This window comes from Notamacropus eugenii, chromosome 6 (assembly GCF_028372415.1).
Source record: "Notamacropus eugenii isolate mMacEug1 chromosome 6, mMacEug1.pri_v2, whole genome shotgun sequence".
Classification (NCBI taxonomy): domain Eukaryota; kingdom Metazoa; phylum Chordata; class Mammalia; order Diprotodontia; family Macropodidae; genus Notamacropus; species Notamacropus eugenii.
In genome coordinates, this window is record NC_092877.1 from 359,044,950 (window position 1) to 359,062,572 (window position 17,623).

Sequence of the window (17,623 nt, forward strand, 5' to 3'; positions counted from 1 at the left end):
CCAGTTGCATGTGAAAACAATTTTTAACATTCGTTTTTCCAACTTTTGAGTTCTAACTTCTCTCCCTTTCTCCCTCTCTCTCATCCCTACTGAGAAGACAAGCAATATACATGTGTAGTTATGCAAAAGACTTCCATAAAAGTCATGTTGTGAAAGACTAACTACATTTCCCTCCATTCTATACTGCCCACTATTTATTATATTCTCTCTTTTGACCTTGTCTTTCCTCAAAAGTGTTAACTTCCAATTACCTCCTCCTCCAATTTGCCCTCCTTTCTATCATGCTCCCCACAGCCCACTTGTACCCTTCTCTCCTACCTTCCTATAGTGTGAGATAGGTTTTAATACCAAATTGAGTGTTCATGTTATTCCCTCCTTAAGCCAAATGTGATGAAAGTAAGCTTCACTTTTCCCTCTCACTTCTCTCCTCTTCTCCTTCATTTAAAAAAAAACTTTTTCTTGCCTCCTTCAAAAGATATAATTTTCCCCATTCCATTTCTTCCTTTTTGTTCCAGGTGTATTCCTCTCTCACCCCTTAATTTTATTTTTTAAATATCATTCCTTCCTATTCAACTCAACCTCTGCGCTCTGTCAATATGTATATAATATCTCCAACTCCTCAAATACTGAGAAAAGTCTCAAGAGTTACAAATATTATTTTTCCGTGTAGGAATGTAGACAATTCAACTTTAGAAAGTCCTTATGATTTCCCTTTCCTATTTAACTTTTCGTGCTTCTCTTGATTCTTGTGTTTGAAAGTCAAATTTTCTATTCAGCTCTAGTCTTTTCATCCAGAATGCTTGAAAGCCCTCTGTTTCATTGAATGTCTATTTTTTTTCCTGGAAGTATTATATTCAGTTTTCCTGGGTAGATGATTCGTGCTTTAAATCCTAGTTCCTTTGACTTCTGGAATAACTTTTTCCAAGTACTTCAGTCCCTTTATGTAAAAGCTGGTAGATCTTGTGGTTGCCTGATTGTGTTTCCACAATGCTTGAATTGTTTCCTTCTGGTGGCTTGCAATACTTTATCCTTGACTTGGGAACTCTGGAATTTGGCTTCAATATTCCTAGGACTTTTTATTTTCAAGTCTCTTTCAGGAGGTGATCAGTGAATTCTTTCAAAATTTATTTTACCTTCTGGTTCTAGAACTTCAGGGCAGCTTTCCTTGATAACTTCATGAAAGATGATGTCTAGGCTCTTTTACTGATCATGACTTTCAGGAAGTCCCATAATTTGAAAATTGTCTTTCCTGGATCTATTTTTCCAATGAGATATTTCACATTATTTGTTTTTTTTTTCATTCCTTTGGTTTTGTTTTATAGTTTCTTGATTTTTCATTAAGTCATTAGCTTGCATCTTCTCCATTCTAATCTTTAAGGAATTATTTTCTTCAGTGAGCTTTTGAATCTCCTTTTCCACCTGGTCAATTCTTCTTTTTACGGCATTCTTTTCCTCATTAGCTTTTTGGATCTCTTTCACCATTTGGGTTACTATGTTTTTTAAAGTGTTATTTTCCTCACTATTTTTGGGTCTCCTTTAGGAAACTTTTGACTCAGTTATCATGATTTTCTTGCATCATTCTCATTTCTCTTCCCAATTTTTGCTCTACTTCTCTTACTTGATTTTCAAAATCCTTTTTGAGCTCTTTCATCGCCTGAGACCAATTCGTATTTTTCTTGGAGGCTTTTGATGGAAGTACTTTAACTTTGTTTTCTTCTGTTTGCATGACTTGGTCCTCCTTGACACCAAAGTAAGATTCCATAGTCTGATTCTTTTTCCAGTTTTTGCTCATTTCCCCAGTCATTTACTTGAAATTCAATCCTTTGTCAAGGTAATTCTCTGTTTCCAGTGGGTGAGGGATGTACTTTCAGCCACTCTATCCCCCCACAATCTGTGGGGCCTAGAGCTCCACAAACAGTCCTGTGCCTGCTGTTGCTGTAGCTGCCATGGGTTCCTTCATTCCCTCCCCTCTCAGCTGCACTGGAGCTGGGGCCAGACCACTCCACTCTCCTGTACTGGTCCCACAGACTTTTTCCACTGACATTCCACTTTGCCCTAGGCATTTTGCGGTTCTGAAATCTGGAAACTGCCACAGGTGTGAGAAATTCAGTCTCCCCAAGGCCTGTTCATATCCTGTCTGTGCCAGCATGGCTCATACTGGACTGTGCCCTGTCCCCAGCAGGGTGTGATAGACATTTCCCTACAACATTCCAGGTTGTCTTGGGCTAGAAATTTGCTTCACTCCATCATTCTGTCGGTTCTGCAGCTCCAGAATTTGGTTAGAGCCATTTTTTGCAGGTATTTGGCTGGGCTTGGCGGCAGCACTCCAGAAATTACATGCTGTTACTCTGCCATCTTGGCTCCACCCACTGAACTCAAAGTTTTAAACATGAATGTTAAAAATATTGTTACATGAAACTAGGAAACAAGATGTACACGTAATGAGGTATAGAAATCTATTTTGCCCTAGAGGAAAATAGAAGAGAAGGGACATAAGAGAAGGCAGGGGAAGAGGGTGATATAAGAAAGGCCACTTGGGGGAAGAGGCAATCAAAATATATGCAGTCTTGTAGTGTGGAGAGGGGAGAGATGGGGGAAAATTTGGAACTCATAATCTTATATAAATGAATATTGAAAACTTAAAATAAATTAATTAGTAGGAAAAATATAGCCATATATTTCACACATTTTATCATTTACTTCATCCAATGCCTCCTCTGAGCAGATTTTGCAGGTTTCAGGTAACCTTATGGGAAATGGAAATATTTATGTTATGCCTTTGTCCAGTCATGTTTATCCTTTCTGAGATTATGTTTTCCATAGAGGAATTTTAATTATAACTTAGCAAAAAAGGACTTTTCTGGGTGCTTATCCTTTAATGTCACTTCATAGTATTTATGCTTCCTCTAAAAGTGGTTTCTGGTATTTTTAGGGTTAGATAATATTTGGCTGTAAATCTATTCCATCATTCTGTGAGCATTTAAGTGAAATATAGTCTGCTTGTTCTTACTCGACAAAAAAATGTCCCATTTCATTTTTTTTATCCTCTGCTATAATTTAGCCATTGATGCCACCATTTGATTTTACTCGAAATGAAATGAAATTCAGAAGAAAGCACATATTTCAATTCTTCTTAATTCAAATGTTGCATGTTCTTATGTAACTTACAAGTCCTCTTCTACATTCAGTATGATTCAAAATTGAATTTTGGATTGAGTATATTCCCCTAGGAAGTTTTTCTACCTATACTGACACCATTTAGGAAATATGAGATCATGAAAACCTGTTCCCTTACTCCAATAAGGACTTGGTTCACACATGATTTATTTCTGAATATGATAAAGTCATCATCAGTGATTTTTTGAATGCAGGATGATGCTGCCAGTGCAATCTTAGAACTTCTGCTCATCAGTGAAACTGGATTATTGCCTAGGGAAAAAACCGTTGATTTAGTAAAATATGGCATGTAGGGTATTTTTCAGCATGTAGGAATACAAAAATACATACTGTAATAATAATTCTGTCCCTTTACCATCCTCCCTCCATTTCTCTATCCCTCTACCTCCTTCCTGCCTCTTCATAATATAAGTGCCAAGAGAACATTTAGTGTTAAGGGCACTGCATCAAATCGTATCAGAATTGCTAATAAGTAACTTACAATACAAGACTCTGTAAAATCATATTTATCTTTTTGTGGGTTCCTCATCTACTTACTTCCATTTTTCTAATATAAGGAGAAATTTTTTTTCACAAATTCACATTCGTAAAGCATTACATAAGGGCTAGACTAAAGTTAGGGTTAAGATGAAAATCAATTTAACACTTGTCTAATAAAGGTCTACTATGATTTGAAATGGAAATAGTGATAGGCACTAATGATACAAACACAGAATGAAATAACCTCTGCCCTCAAGTAGCCTACCTTTTAGTATTGGGTACAGGGTTGTGCTGTAATTCTTGGAAATACACAACTATACACTAAGAGCCACAAGAGAACTCAGATATCAAGAAGAACAGACTCATTTTACAAATGAGAAAAATAATGCACAAAAAGTAAAAAATTTTCCAAGGATGCTTAGGTAGCAAATGACAGACATAGTAGTCAAACCATATTAGATTGGATGAAATGAAGTCTGAGATGCTGCATTAAATATCAACTACTTAGTGGGTTCTCTCAATGACTACATCAGAGCTTTAAATCAAATCCTCAAAGAACTAATAAAACTTCTTCAAATACAAAGGCAGTAGACAACACAATAGATAGAGCTCTGGGTCTGGAGGTGGTGTATAACATATGCAATTCAATGGAGTTCTGTCTGCCTGTTTCCACTATTATAAAATGAAAATAATAATAACACCTTCCTCACTGGGCTGTTGTGTGGATCAAATGATCATACATACATACATAACATACATACATACATACATAAATATATATGCATACACACATATATGCATATATATGCACAATTGCATGTGTGTATGTATATATACAGAAATATACATGTTTGTTACTTATGTTACACATTAACATACATAATAAACATGTATATGTTTGTGTGTGTGTGTATATATATATATATATAGGCTTAGCATAGCGTTTGGCACTTCAGAGAACCTACATAAATGCTTATTCCTTTTCCCTTTCTAACTCACTTTAAGTAACCCATACATTGGCTGTTCTGAAACTTTGGCAGAGTGATATTTGCTTGCTGTGTTTCACATCTTCAAGGGAAGGAGAGGAAATAAAACCCCAACTTTAATTCCCTCTGTTCTAATTCAGTAAAATCTTGTACAGCGCAAAACACATTGAAATGATTTGAAACAAGTGTAATATTGAAAGATATCCATCCAACATGACACTTTTACAGTGAATTTTAGAGGGCTCCTCTTCTGTGATAAATGAAGATCTGATGTAAATAATATTGGATTCCAATGATTTGGGGAGTACGAATACTCAAGGTCCTGAGCATATTATGTCACATGGATATTTATGTTTCATAAAGAATATGGAAAAAGAGAGTTGGGGGAGAGCCATATATTCAATTATTTCACAAAAGAAAGTCATTTATTATATCTCTGAAGATTCATCTTAGAATCTAGTGAAAAAATGCTAAATTTTAATATGAGAAGTTTCAAAAGATTAATCAAACTTCAGACAGTGATTTGCAAATAAAACCAGAGTCAATATCTCTGTGCTACTCTTCTCCAGGGAGAAAGCATGACACACTCAAAAGAGGGATTCTCTGGGAATTAGGAATGAGTCAATCCAAAGTCATTTATGAAACACGTACTATATGCTAAACACTCTGTTTAGTGATAGTTACTAAGAAAAAAAATAAATAAATAAAACTATCCCCTAGGAGCTTATTTTCTATGAAGGGAAATGGCATGCAAACAATACATACAGTGGAGGTAATATCAGAAGGAAGGTACCACTAGAATTGAAGAAGAGAAGAAAATGAGATATTTTAGCAGAGACTTGTAGAAAGCTGGGGAAGACAGGAAGCAGAGATGGGGGCTTATTTCAGGTATAGAGGACCAACAAGGAAAAGGTATGATCAAATGATATGGATTGTCTTCTTGTAGGAACACCAAAGAGGTCAATGTCATTGGATCGTAAAGTACCAAGAGGAGAATAAGGTGTAACATGATGAGAAATAGAAGAGGACAGGTTACTGAGAGCTTTAAATGAAAAAGAGATTTTTATTTTTGATCCTAGAGTTAATAGAAAAACACTTGTGGTCATTAAGAGGAGAGGGAAGTGACTTGGTGAAATTTTCAGTTTAGGAAGAGAATCTGACAAAACATAGAAGATATTTTGGAGTAGGGAAAGTCTTGAGTGGAGAGGCCAACCAGAAGGCTACCACAATAGTCTAGACATGAGATTGTGAGGCACTGTATTTAGATGGTAGCAGTGTCAAAGAAAAGAAATGTTAATATATACAAATTATGGTACAGAAGTATAATTGACAAAATGAATAGTCAAGGATGACACCAAGGCTTAGCACCTGGTGACTGGAAGGGTGATTGTAATTTTAACAATAATTCAAAAGGGAGGGAGAAGGAAATATTTTAGGGACAGACCTATTCTGCTGATGCAACTTTGAGGCACATTGAATGTTTTTTAAGGCTAACCAGAAATTCACACGATCTACTAGAAGGTATAGATTCCCAGCAGTCAATGTTGGAATTTTTGTTTCAGAAATCAAAATTTGGTGACCACATTCCCAAGTTCTGACACTAACCTAAGGCTGATGCATAAATTGAAAGGCCCTATTTTCTTTACATCAGGATGATCCTCACTTTCAAATACAAGAAAAGTTTTTTTTTCTTTATTTTACAAGAAAGTGTGATAGCAAGACTGCCATAATGAGTGAGTGATTTTCTGAAATAGAAATATGAAAAATGCCCATTTTGGTGAGATTACCTTTAGACTGGTTGTGTCCTAAAAGTTTTCAGAACCACCTAAAAACAACATTTGAATGTTCTAGCTTCCGGTTTCTTTAGAATCACATGGAGTTGAAAATAGAACTCAGTGGTCAAAACAGAGTTTTCCAATGAATATTATTTTGAAGTCTCTTCCTGTAACAAGAGTAGTAAATGACTCAGAGAAATAAAATATATCAGCAAATTTGAACTATTCTCATTATATTTCTGTGAATATAACTACCTTTTCAGGATTACCTATCTGGGGCTGAATTATATGCCAATAAGTTCAATTGATGCTGATAAGTAGAGTACTTTTTTCTGGGTTCGCCATTCAATTCTCTAGAGATTTCTCTAAGTTGGAAGTGAAAATGCTGACTTACTCTGATTGTGTCTTCAAATGCTTCCTCTGCTTTTATTTGGAAACTATATTTGTATCTATAGGCAGCAATATACTATATTTGCATCTATAGGCAGCAGTATTCTCTTATCTCAAGATCACAGTTTGGAATGTCATCACTTATTCATAACCCAAAGGTTATGAAATGAACAGTGACAGCCTCGTTAGCTCTCTGATCTTGAACTAAACCACAAGTCAACTCTGCTTTATGTTACCATTATCAGAAGCCACAAATGAATGTTATAGGAAAGTGTGCCATAAGTTAATTAGAGGGAAATTAGGATGAAAATAGGCAATTTAAGACCTTAAGAATCGTTGTAGTGGATCTGGCCCATGGTTCTTCCAGCTTTAATTTTTGGCTTCCAGCAGCAATACTCAACAACTTGTGAACCTTTAAAAAGAAAAAAAAAAACAAGAAGATAAAATTCACCTAGATAAGGATATTGTAGGTAGGAGGACTTTTCCTTCTGACCTCATCTAGTAATCTGGTCATAACATGAAGCACAATGTTTCCATCCTGGAATGCTACTGACTTTCCTACAAATGCTGCAGTTAGAACAGTGATTAACTACAACCAAATCATGTAATTCCCATGGGAAAGCAACCAGGCCTTCAGGGGGCGATTTCTCTGTTGAATGCTCAGAATTCAAATGTAAGGACACTGAGTACTATATGGAAACTCAAATCAACCAATTTGCATAGCTGGTAACAAAATTCTGAATCAAGAGACTCAGTCATGAAAGACATTGACTAGTATGGTCTAAGGAAGATTGGAATTAAAGGATCTGGGTTGAAATCCCAGATCTGCTATTTTTTGCCTCTGTCATCTTCGAGGGGGGGAGTAATTTAACTCTTTCCTAATCTGGTAGACTAAGCTAACTGACATCTAAATCCCTTCTAGCTCCAAATATTTGAAATTATTTTCTTCATTAGATCTTCTCTATTGAAGTACTCTTAGCAAATACCTTCTAATTGACCCCTCATATATACATACATACATACATACATACACATATATACATACATATATATGTGTATGTGTATATACATACATACATGTATATGCATATATGTGTGTATAAATGTGTGTACATGTATATACACACACAATCATATGTGCATATGCATATGTATGTATGTGTATATATGTATATGTGTATCAGTCCTGCTCAATAAGTGCACCATGCACTGGAAGAAGGCAAATAATATAGGGAGGAAGGATAATCATAAACAGGATCACTGAAGAGAAGCCACTTCAGAGCAGGGGATTCCATATAGTAAAAAGTAAAAAAAAAAAAATCTCATTTAAAAATATTTGCTTTATATTTGGAAAACGCTTTATATATTCTATTTGATCCTCATAAAAACCCCTTTGAGGAAGGCACTATTACTGTTGCTATTTTATAGATGAGGTAACAAATTCAGAGAGCTTAAATAATTTGCCCAGGGTCTCACAATTTGAAGCAAATATGGAATCCAGTTCTCTCTGAATCCAAATCCAGTACTCTCTTCACTATCAAGTTGCCTCTACCTGAAGTTTGTGCTTATCACAGTATATACTGTACACAATAGGGGCTTGTTAATTATTTACTGATGTACTTCTCTTTTCTAATATAACTTCTACTCAGGTAAGATGGGCGTTAAGATGGGCACTGAGTGCTTTCACATCATGTCATCCCCAAATGCAACACACATACTTCATTTAATTTATTTGGCATTTATCACACATCAATTTATGTTGTAAAGATCTCAATTTACCTAGCAAGACTGCAGGTCTATTGAAGGAAGTAAACTTCTTTTTTCTTTCTACCAAATAATTCAGAGCTTAATGCATAATATGCTCTCAATAAGCATTCCTGTTGCTAGGGACAACGTGAAGAAAACAAGCAATACATTTATGGCTGTCTAAAGCTTCTTATGATCTAGAGTGAGCAGGTTATAGTGGATTAAGAGCTGACCTTATAGTTAGAAAGACCTGGGTTCAAATCTCACTTCTGATACCATCTACCTGAGCCTGAATAAATCTCTTTACCTCTTGGTATTCTAGGCAGTTTTGTTAGACAGATGTTCTAAATCTGTAATCTATGAGTTTGATTTTTAAAAATACCCTTATATTTTAAAATCTTTAAAAAGGAAATGTATTCAAATATGATATTTCCTTTATAGTTGTAGAAATTTTATTTTGTACATTTAAACATATAATTCTGTGTCCACAGTCATCATATTCTGCTAAAGAGGTCCACAACACACAAGAAGATTTAATTCCCACTGTAAGACTGTTCATTATGTAGGAGATTCTCATTTGCATTGCTCAGTGGAGTTTCCTCTTCTAGGATTTGTCTTTGGCAACAAAATCACATGTCCAGGTCTTTTCCATTTTAAAGTGGGTAAATCTTTAATATCCCATTTAATACCCATGGAATCTGATTAGACCTCATTTTAGCCTCACAACCACCCTATGATAATGAGAAGGAGGAAGAAGATGTTGATGATTCCAAAACTTAGCACAGTGCCTAGCACATAGAGTTTGCTTGATAATTTATTGGTAATTGAGTTAAATTTTAGAACAGCAAAAGACGTTAGATTTAATATCTTAAGTAAATTGAGGTCCAAATGTATGAGGTAATTTGCCTGAGATCAGCCAGCTAATGAATTTAAAGTCAGGATTGGAATCCAAGTTGTTCTTACTGTTGTTTTCATTTGACATTCCAACGTGACTATTTTATCGACTGTACTAGAATAATTATAACTATGAACTTATGTCTTACTCCTGTAGTTGGAATTCTGGGGACATGGGATTTCTTGAAACCTTTATGATATAATAATTTGCTATAGTTTTATGCCATTCTCTATCAATATCATATAATTTTTTTAATGTTTACTTATTTATTTTTAGTTTTCAACATTCATCTCCACAAAATTTTGAGTTCCAAATTGTCTTCCCATCTCTTCCCTCACCTCACCTCAAAACACCAAGCATTCTGATTACCTCCTCCACCAGTCTGTCATCCCTTCCCTTATCAGTACCTTCTGTCTTGTCTTGTAGGACAACATAAATTTCTATACCCCATTATCTGAATTTCTTATTTCCTAGTTGCATGCAAAAATAATTCTCAACATCTGTTCGTAAAACTTTGAGTTCCAACATACATACATATATCTATATATACATACATGTATATATGTATAAATATATTCATATATACACATATATATATATATTATATGTGTGTGTGTGTGTGTGTGTGTATGGGTGTATACAATCCCTCCAACTACCCAAGTACTTGGAAAAGTTTCAAAAGTTATAACTATTATCTTTCTATGTAGGAATGTAAACAGTTCAACTTTAGTAAGTCCCTTATGATTTCTCTTTCCTATTTACCTTTTCATCCTTCTTTGGACTCTTGTGTTTGAAAGTCAAATTTTCTTTTCAGCTCTGGTCTTTTCATCAAGAATGCTTGAACGTCCTCTATTTCATTGAATGACCATTTTTCCCCTGAAGTTTTATACTCAGTTTTGCTGGGGAGGTGATTCTTGGTTTTAATCCTAGTTCCTCTGATTTCTGAAATATCATATTCCATACCCTTCGATCCCTTAATGTAGAAGATGCTATGTCTTGTGTTATCCTGATTGTCTTTCCACAATACTCGAATTGTTTCTTTCTAGCTTCTTGCAGTTTTTTCTCCTAGACCTGGGAACTCTCTAATTTGGCTGCAATATTCCTAGGAGTTTCTCTTTTTGGATCTTTCAGGAGGTGATCTGTGGATTTTTTCAATATTTATTTTGGCTTTTGGTTCTAGAATATCAGGGCACTTTTCCTTGATAATTTCATGACTAGGCTCTTTTTTGGATCATGGCTTTCAGGTAGTCCAATAATTTTTAAGTTGTCTGTCTTGGATCTATTTTCCAAGTCAGTTGTTTTTCCAATGTGATATTTCACATTATCTTCTATTTGTTCATTCTTTTGGTTTGGTTTTGTAATTTCTTGATTTCTCATAAAGTCATTAGCTTCCATCTCTCCAAACTATTTTTTAAAGAACTATTTTCTTCAGTGAGCTTTTGAATCTCCTTTTTCATTTGGCTAATTCTGCTTTTTAAAGCATTCTTCTCCTCGTTGACTTTTTGGACCTCTTTTGCCAATTGAGTTAGCCTATTTTGAAAGGTATTATTTTCTTCAGCATTTTTTTTAACTTTCCTTTACCAAGCTGTTGACTCACTTTTCATGATTTTCTGCATCTCTCTCATTTCTCTTCCCAATTTTTCCTTCACCTCTCCTACTTGCCTTTCAAAATCCTTGAGCTCTTCCATGGCCTGAGACCATCGCATATTTAAATTGGAAACCTCTGATGGTAAGCATTTTTCTTCCTCATTTGAAAGGATGGAACAGGATATCTGTTCACCAAGAAAGTGACCTTCTATAGTCTTATTTTTTCCCTTCATTTTCACAGTCAGTTGTTGGACTTTTGAGTCCTTTGTCCAGAGGAGGGTGTACTCTGGGGAACTGTAAGTTCTCAGTTCCTCCAACGTAGCACAATCAAGAGATAGGAGTTTGCTTCTTTCTTGGCCTGTGCACTGGTCAGGGGGCAACCAAAAACTTTTCTGCCCAGAATTTGTGAGTAGTAGAATTCCCTCTCCACAACTGTCTCCAGTTCAGTCAAACCAGCACTCCTCCTCATTCCTGGGCAAGGAGATTCACACCAGCTGCCAAATTCCCCAGAGGCTTTAGGGGAAGGGAAGGGCCACCACTCAGGACTGAGGTTCAGATCAGCTGCTTTATTGCCTTAAGGTCTTTAGGCTGAGGGCTCCACAAAAGTAGGCTGGTACTGATGCCACAGCTGCCTCTACTGCCTCCCGCCTCCACCACTGCTGCCTGGGGCAGGGCTAGTGGTGGACCGCACTCCCTTTTCACCCTGTTAAAAAAGCCCTCTCATTGACCTTTGAAGTTCTCTGAGGTGATTGTGGGTTGAAGGATCTGAGAACCACCACTGCTGCTGGGTATTCCACCCCTGAGTCCTGTTGTGGTCCTATTCCTCCCAAGCTGCACAGCCAAGGTTGGGCTGTGCTCTGCTCCATGCCCTGTGTGATATACCTTTCCTATTGGTCTTCCTGGTTACCTTGGCCTGGAAATCTCTTTCACTTCATTGTTCTGTGATTTCTAGTGCTATAGAACTTCAATATCATACAATTTGCAATATGAAACAGGCACTTAATTAATTATAATAGGAGGTAGAGACAGAAACTGGGGTAGATTTCATGGTACAGGTAAAAAAAAAAAAAAAACCAAGAGAAAAATCTCTCCATGCAATGAGTGCTTTCTCTACAACAGAGAGTCTTACAAGGTTGGCTGGATCATTGGGAAGTTGTCTATGTGTACGGTGAAATACATGAAAGGGGCAGGACTGGACCCCAATTCTTTTTGGCTTTCAAGATACCTGTCTTATCCATGCTACCATCATGCATCTCATGTAACCATCATTTAATTTGAATTTTTGGACGTGCAAGCAAGAAAGAGGAAATTTTATGAGAAAAGACATGGAGGGATAACTTCCATTTTCAGTTTTTAAGTTCTAGTAGGGAAACAGGAGGTAGAAGTAAGGGAAATGATCAAGAGAAAATATATGGTATATGTTGTAGCTGTTCTGAGCTTTAAAGAAGGGAAAGATTTCAAGAACCAGAGGTGAGAAGCAGGATAAATGAGAAACTTATTTTGTTCTTGGAAGTTGTCTAGTCTAAAGGTCTAGAACCAAGAAAAAGCAGGGCAAGGATAGGAAAATATACATAGCCCAGTCAGGTGGCTACATAGAACGAATAAAGTAGAGTACTGGGACATGAAGTTAGAAAGGTCATTCCAAGACAAATTGTGAAGGTAAATGAATATCATGCTAATAAATATTGGTTGGTCAGAAGAGAAGTGCTACTGAATACTTTTGATTCAGTGATATACACATACAGAGGTGCAAGTAGATTGTTGATGATGATGATGATGATGATGATGATGATGATGATGATGATGAGTAAGAGATAGATGGTTATATGGAGATGAACATCCATACTTATTTTGTATGTAGATTAGATAGATGATGGCTTGGTAATAAACAGAATTGACAGGTACAGAAGAAAAAAAGACATTAGTTATACTCATGTTGATGTTTTACTTGTTATTTTTTGATCAACTTAAATGAAAATCAGATAAGATTATATAAGTAATATCCCAAGATAATCAACCACTTTCATTGAGTAAAATCATCTATAGGGTAATGTAGGCAATGTTGAGCAATGTGGATAAAAGAACTACATTTTTCCTTTTAAACTAATTTTTTTCTGACATATTATGAAAACAGTATTTTTCTTGCTAAACATACTTTTGTCAAAATAATTATCTCTCTTTTATTATCTAGAAATCCAAATGGGACTCAGAACAATGGAACTAAATGGCCAGTCTTTGGTGCCATAGAACAAAAATATCTTACACTGAACACGGAATCACCAAAAATACACGCAAAATTGCGTGCCCAGCAATGCCGCTTCTGGAAAATATTTTTTCCAAAAGTTTTGGAAATGTCAGGTGAGAAAGCATGTTTAGTCATTAATAACTGTATGATTAAATTCAATTTTTTGCTATTAACACAGTATTTTACTTTTGATTCATGAAATATATTACTTAAGCAACCAATGGGTTATGGCATATTCAATCGTAATATACATTTTGTGTGACTATATTTTCAGAATCAATTTTAATGACCGTGCACATACCATTGTTATTCTAGAAATTTACAAATCCAGCCTCCATAAAAATCTAATGAGAAATGATACATGTCCTTCCTGACACCCTGGTATGTGGGTCTCAAAATATAAATGATTATATAGATTTAGTTTATATTAAAGATACATTGAATTTTTCAGCACATACAGGTATACTTCAAGTCGGTGTGTTTTTTCTTAGTGTCATTTTTCCATTTACCAGTTCTGATCTGTTAAGGAGTTTGATATTTTCTATGTCCAAAAAATGTGCCACATTGGAGCTCACCTGGCTTTAAACCTCTTGAAACTGACTTAGTCTGGTGCTAAAGCAATAGATATTCATTAGAGCACCACATCTCTCCTCAAAATTCTTCCAGTTTGGAAGGATCTTCTAGAGTAGCCTTGAACAATTCAATTAACTTACCTAGGAATAGATGAGGAGATGAGATCAATGTAATCTTCATTTAATTCCAGCACTATATATTTGGTCCTTTTATGGTATGCATGTGCCATGTGTAAACTGAGATCTAATCTTCATTGACGTAGTTTTGGGAACAGAGTAGCACATCATGAAACAAGGAGAGTTTAGAGGAAGACTAGTGGAGGACTCCTTTCCTACCATGTGAATTATCTAGTGCTTAATTAAGTAACTACACCAATACCATGATGATTAATAAAATAAAAGTTTTGTTTGTTAGGTTTTGTTATTTTTTATAGGCACATGTCCATCATTAATGAGAAAGGGCCCTACATTCTATTTTCATTATCAAATTAATAAAATTTTCTTTGTGATTCTTTGAGAATTATTGGTTTCCCATCAAGATTGTCATCTGATTTCAAAAGCAACCAGCTGTTTGCACCATGTGAGTCTCCTCTCATCAGCATTCCCACAAATAAAATGGCATTTCCAGAATCTGTTCTCTTTATACAATCATGTGCTTCCTTGATTTCAACCTTTGTTTTGTCTTCATCATCTTTTTTCTCACGATTCACTGTCATGGCCTGAATGTGTGGATGATTTCATGAATGTGGAAGATTTTTTTTTAAATAAATAAATTTCCATCAGTTGCAGGCAAAATGTGGACATTCCAGAACAACATGCTATTGCTTAATATGCTTTTTGATCATCATGCATTACTCATGAAAATTATATTTGTGTACTCCATCTGTTGGGGCAATGTCTCTGATATACAAGTTCCTGAGTGTTACCAAATGTTCTGTGACATAATGGATATCAATAGATAGACTGCTGCATCTCTTGGCAGAACAGGCCTGCCTGGTGTGTCCTCTGGGCGTGAATGACAATGAGGCAGCACACTGGACCTGCCAAGAGATGTAGAGACATTTATTGCATCACTAACCACTTGTTCTGAATCAATCATTATATTAGAGAGATACAAAGATAGATACATGATAGATATTCGTTGACAGATGATAGATCTAGACAGATTTAGAGATAGGCAGACATATATTGATCAATCAAGAAGCCTTTTATTAAATACTATATTCCAAATATTGTGCTAATACAATAATACTTGTGCTTGTAATACAAATACAATGAATGAAAAATCCTTACTCCTGAGGAGATTATAATCCAGTGGACAAGGAGATAGGCTCATGTATATGTTTAAACAGAATAAATAGAGAGAGAAGAAATGCAAATGAACAGCATGTAGCTAATTATAAGGTGAGGAAACTCCTTTTCCTTAGATAGATAATTGTCATTTATGAATGTTTAGTAAAGGTATGCCTTTATATAATGAAAATATTGATTATTCTTAATTTGTTTTGGATGACTAGAAAAGAGAAAAACATAATTCACCTAATTTAGGAGAACATTAATCCACCAAAGACTGTATCTCTCACCTGTCACCAAAAAGTGGTAAAGGTGAAAAGTAAAGGTACATATGTGTTCTGTGTCTTCAGAATATATGAAAAGAGGCTCAGAGATACACAGATATTGGTACCATATTTTTGGTGTTAATCTTTATCTTGGAAAAGCTATAGCTACTGAAGGGTAAACAACAAATTTACAAGAGTAAACAAATCGTTTATCACCATGCCTCCTAGAATATGAGAATATAATTTTAGTAAAATATCTATAGACCAATGTTCATGTGTGTTTACATGTGAAACACAGAGAGTTTCTGTCAGTTCTTTCTGTCCTCTGAGCTCCCTCCCAGTTTTGTAGTCCTGAGCTTCTAATTTTGTAAAAAGATTTTGTGAATTTGATAGAAAGGAATAGGGAGCTTCTATGTTTCCTTCCAACTCTAAATTTGTGTTACTTCTGGCTGGGGAGGTATTGAAAGATCAAAAGATGCTAGTTTATCTGACATTGATAAATTCAGGGTTTTCTGGTGACTTCAAGATCTCTACTATCTCTCTACTTGTCCCTTACATCATTCTAAAACACTTTAAGGACTATAACTCTTGGGTACTCTTCTGACTAACCCTGTGTGAATTGGCATGAATTGCTCTGAAATATCAATAGTGCAAATGATGGTTTGGTTGGATAATGCATAACATAACAGCAGAGTAAGTGTAGCTTTGAATATCAGAGAAGATTTAGATTCAATACCTCACCCTGCCACTTATCCCATATTTGACCTTGGCCAGATCATGTTAGCTGTTTAGGACTCAGGTTCCTAAGCTGCAGCATGAGGGGGTGGCACTAGATGACTTTTAAAGTCTGTTCCATACCTTTATCTGTGATCATGCAGTACAAATAACAAAATAATTGCAAGAAGTCAGACAAAAACTAATGTGGCATCTTTTTTTACCAAAATGCTCCCATATAAAAGCTCATGTTACCTAGAAAAATGATAAGCCAGAACCTTGAATTCACCAGTGATAATCTGGAAAGCAGATAAATCTATTGCTGGATAATTGAGTCAACTGTAATAGATACTAAAACTCTCAGATTCACATCTGTCAAAGGAAGGAAAGATGATCTTTAAGCCAAATGTTTAAAGGTAGTATGTTTCTCAACTATCTGAAATATTCTTATATAGAATCTCCTTTCAATGTTTAAGAAATTTTAGAGTCAGGAAATGATTTATTCACCCAACTTAGATAGTTCTGTAATTTAAAAATTAATAGTATACATCTTGTTGTCAAGGGAGGACAGAATTTGTTTTAACTATATAAGTTCATATTATTTAAACTTCTCTTAATTCAAACTTAATATATTTTCCAATCACCAATCAATCAAAAAAGGTTTACCCAAAGTATTCTTCTGAAGAAGATGTTAGTAAAATAAAATGAATTAAATGGCTATTCTGTATAAATTGTCTTCTGTGAATCTTTATATTTTTGTAAGTAGTTGAGATATTTGCCAGTCAACAAAATTAACATATTTTCTTTGTGTTATTATTTGTTATAATGGAATCATATTCATTGACAGAATAATTTTCTAATCATTATGTACCAAACTCTTATCACTAAACTCCTGATTAATGGTTAACTTCCAATAAGGGAAATTCATTCACACTATGGGAAACTGATTTCAAATACAGAAATTTGAGTCCTTTAGGAAAACTCTCTGCAGTCTCATGTAATACTTTCTTCTCCATCCTATACCCCCTAACTACTCTCTGACCTTTGATTTCACATTGGATCAACTGGCCAGTGGATATGTAGTACTCATTACATGCCTGTTATCTTTTATTTTATCTCCTTCCCCAGAGAAATAGCCATCTACTCTGGCATGGGGCAAGCATCTTCAAATGTATCTAGTATTTTACGTAGAACTTTATAGCTAACAAAGTACTTTATAGATGCTATTTCAATTTAACCTTACTCTTATTATACTTCTTTAACTAAGGTACTACAGTCACTATCCTTACCATGTTACAAATGAAGAAATTGAAGCTGAGAACAGTTAAGAACTTGCACAAGATCCCACTACTCAGTGCATCTAGAAGATAGGATTTCAAACCATGTCTCCCTGACTCCAAGTCTGCCACTGTTTCAGTACTTCAACCAAGAATGAATATTAATTTTAATCCTGAGGAATATGATAAAGATCAAAAGAAGCAGAGAGTGGTAGTAGTT

At 35.2% G+C, this 17,623-nt stretch overlaps 1 protein-coding gene across 2 annotated transcripts in view; it reads left to right on the forward strand.

Annotated features, from left to right (window-relative positions):
- Nucleotides 1–17,623, forward strand: part of BCHE (butyrylcholinesterase) — a 105,210-nt gene that overhangs the window by 71,309 nt on the left and 16,278 nt on the right. For both annotated transcript variants that reach the window (XM_072618561.1, XM_072618560.1), the window contains exon 3: nt 13,228–13,394. In XM_072618561.1, coding sequence (XP_072474662.1) covers nt 13,228–13,394 — 167 coding nt within the window. The remainder of the gene's footprint in view (nt 1–13,227; nt 13,395–17,623) is intronic.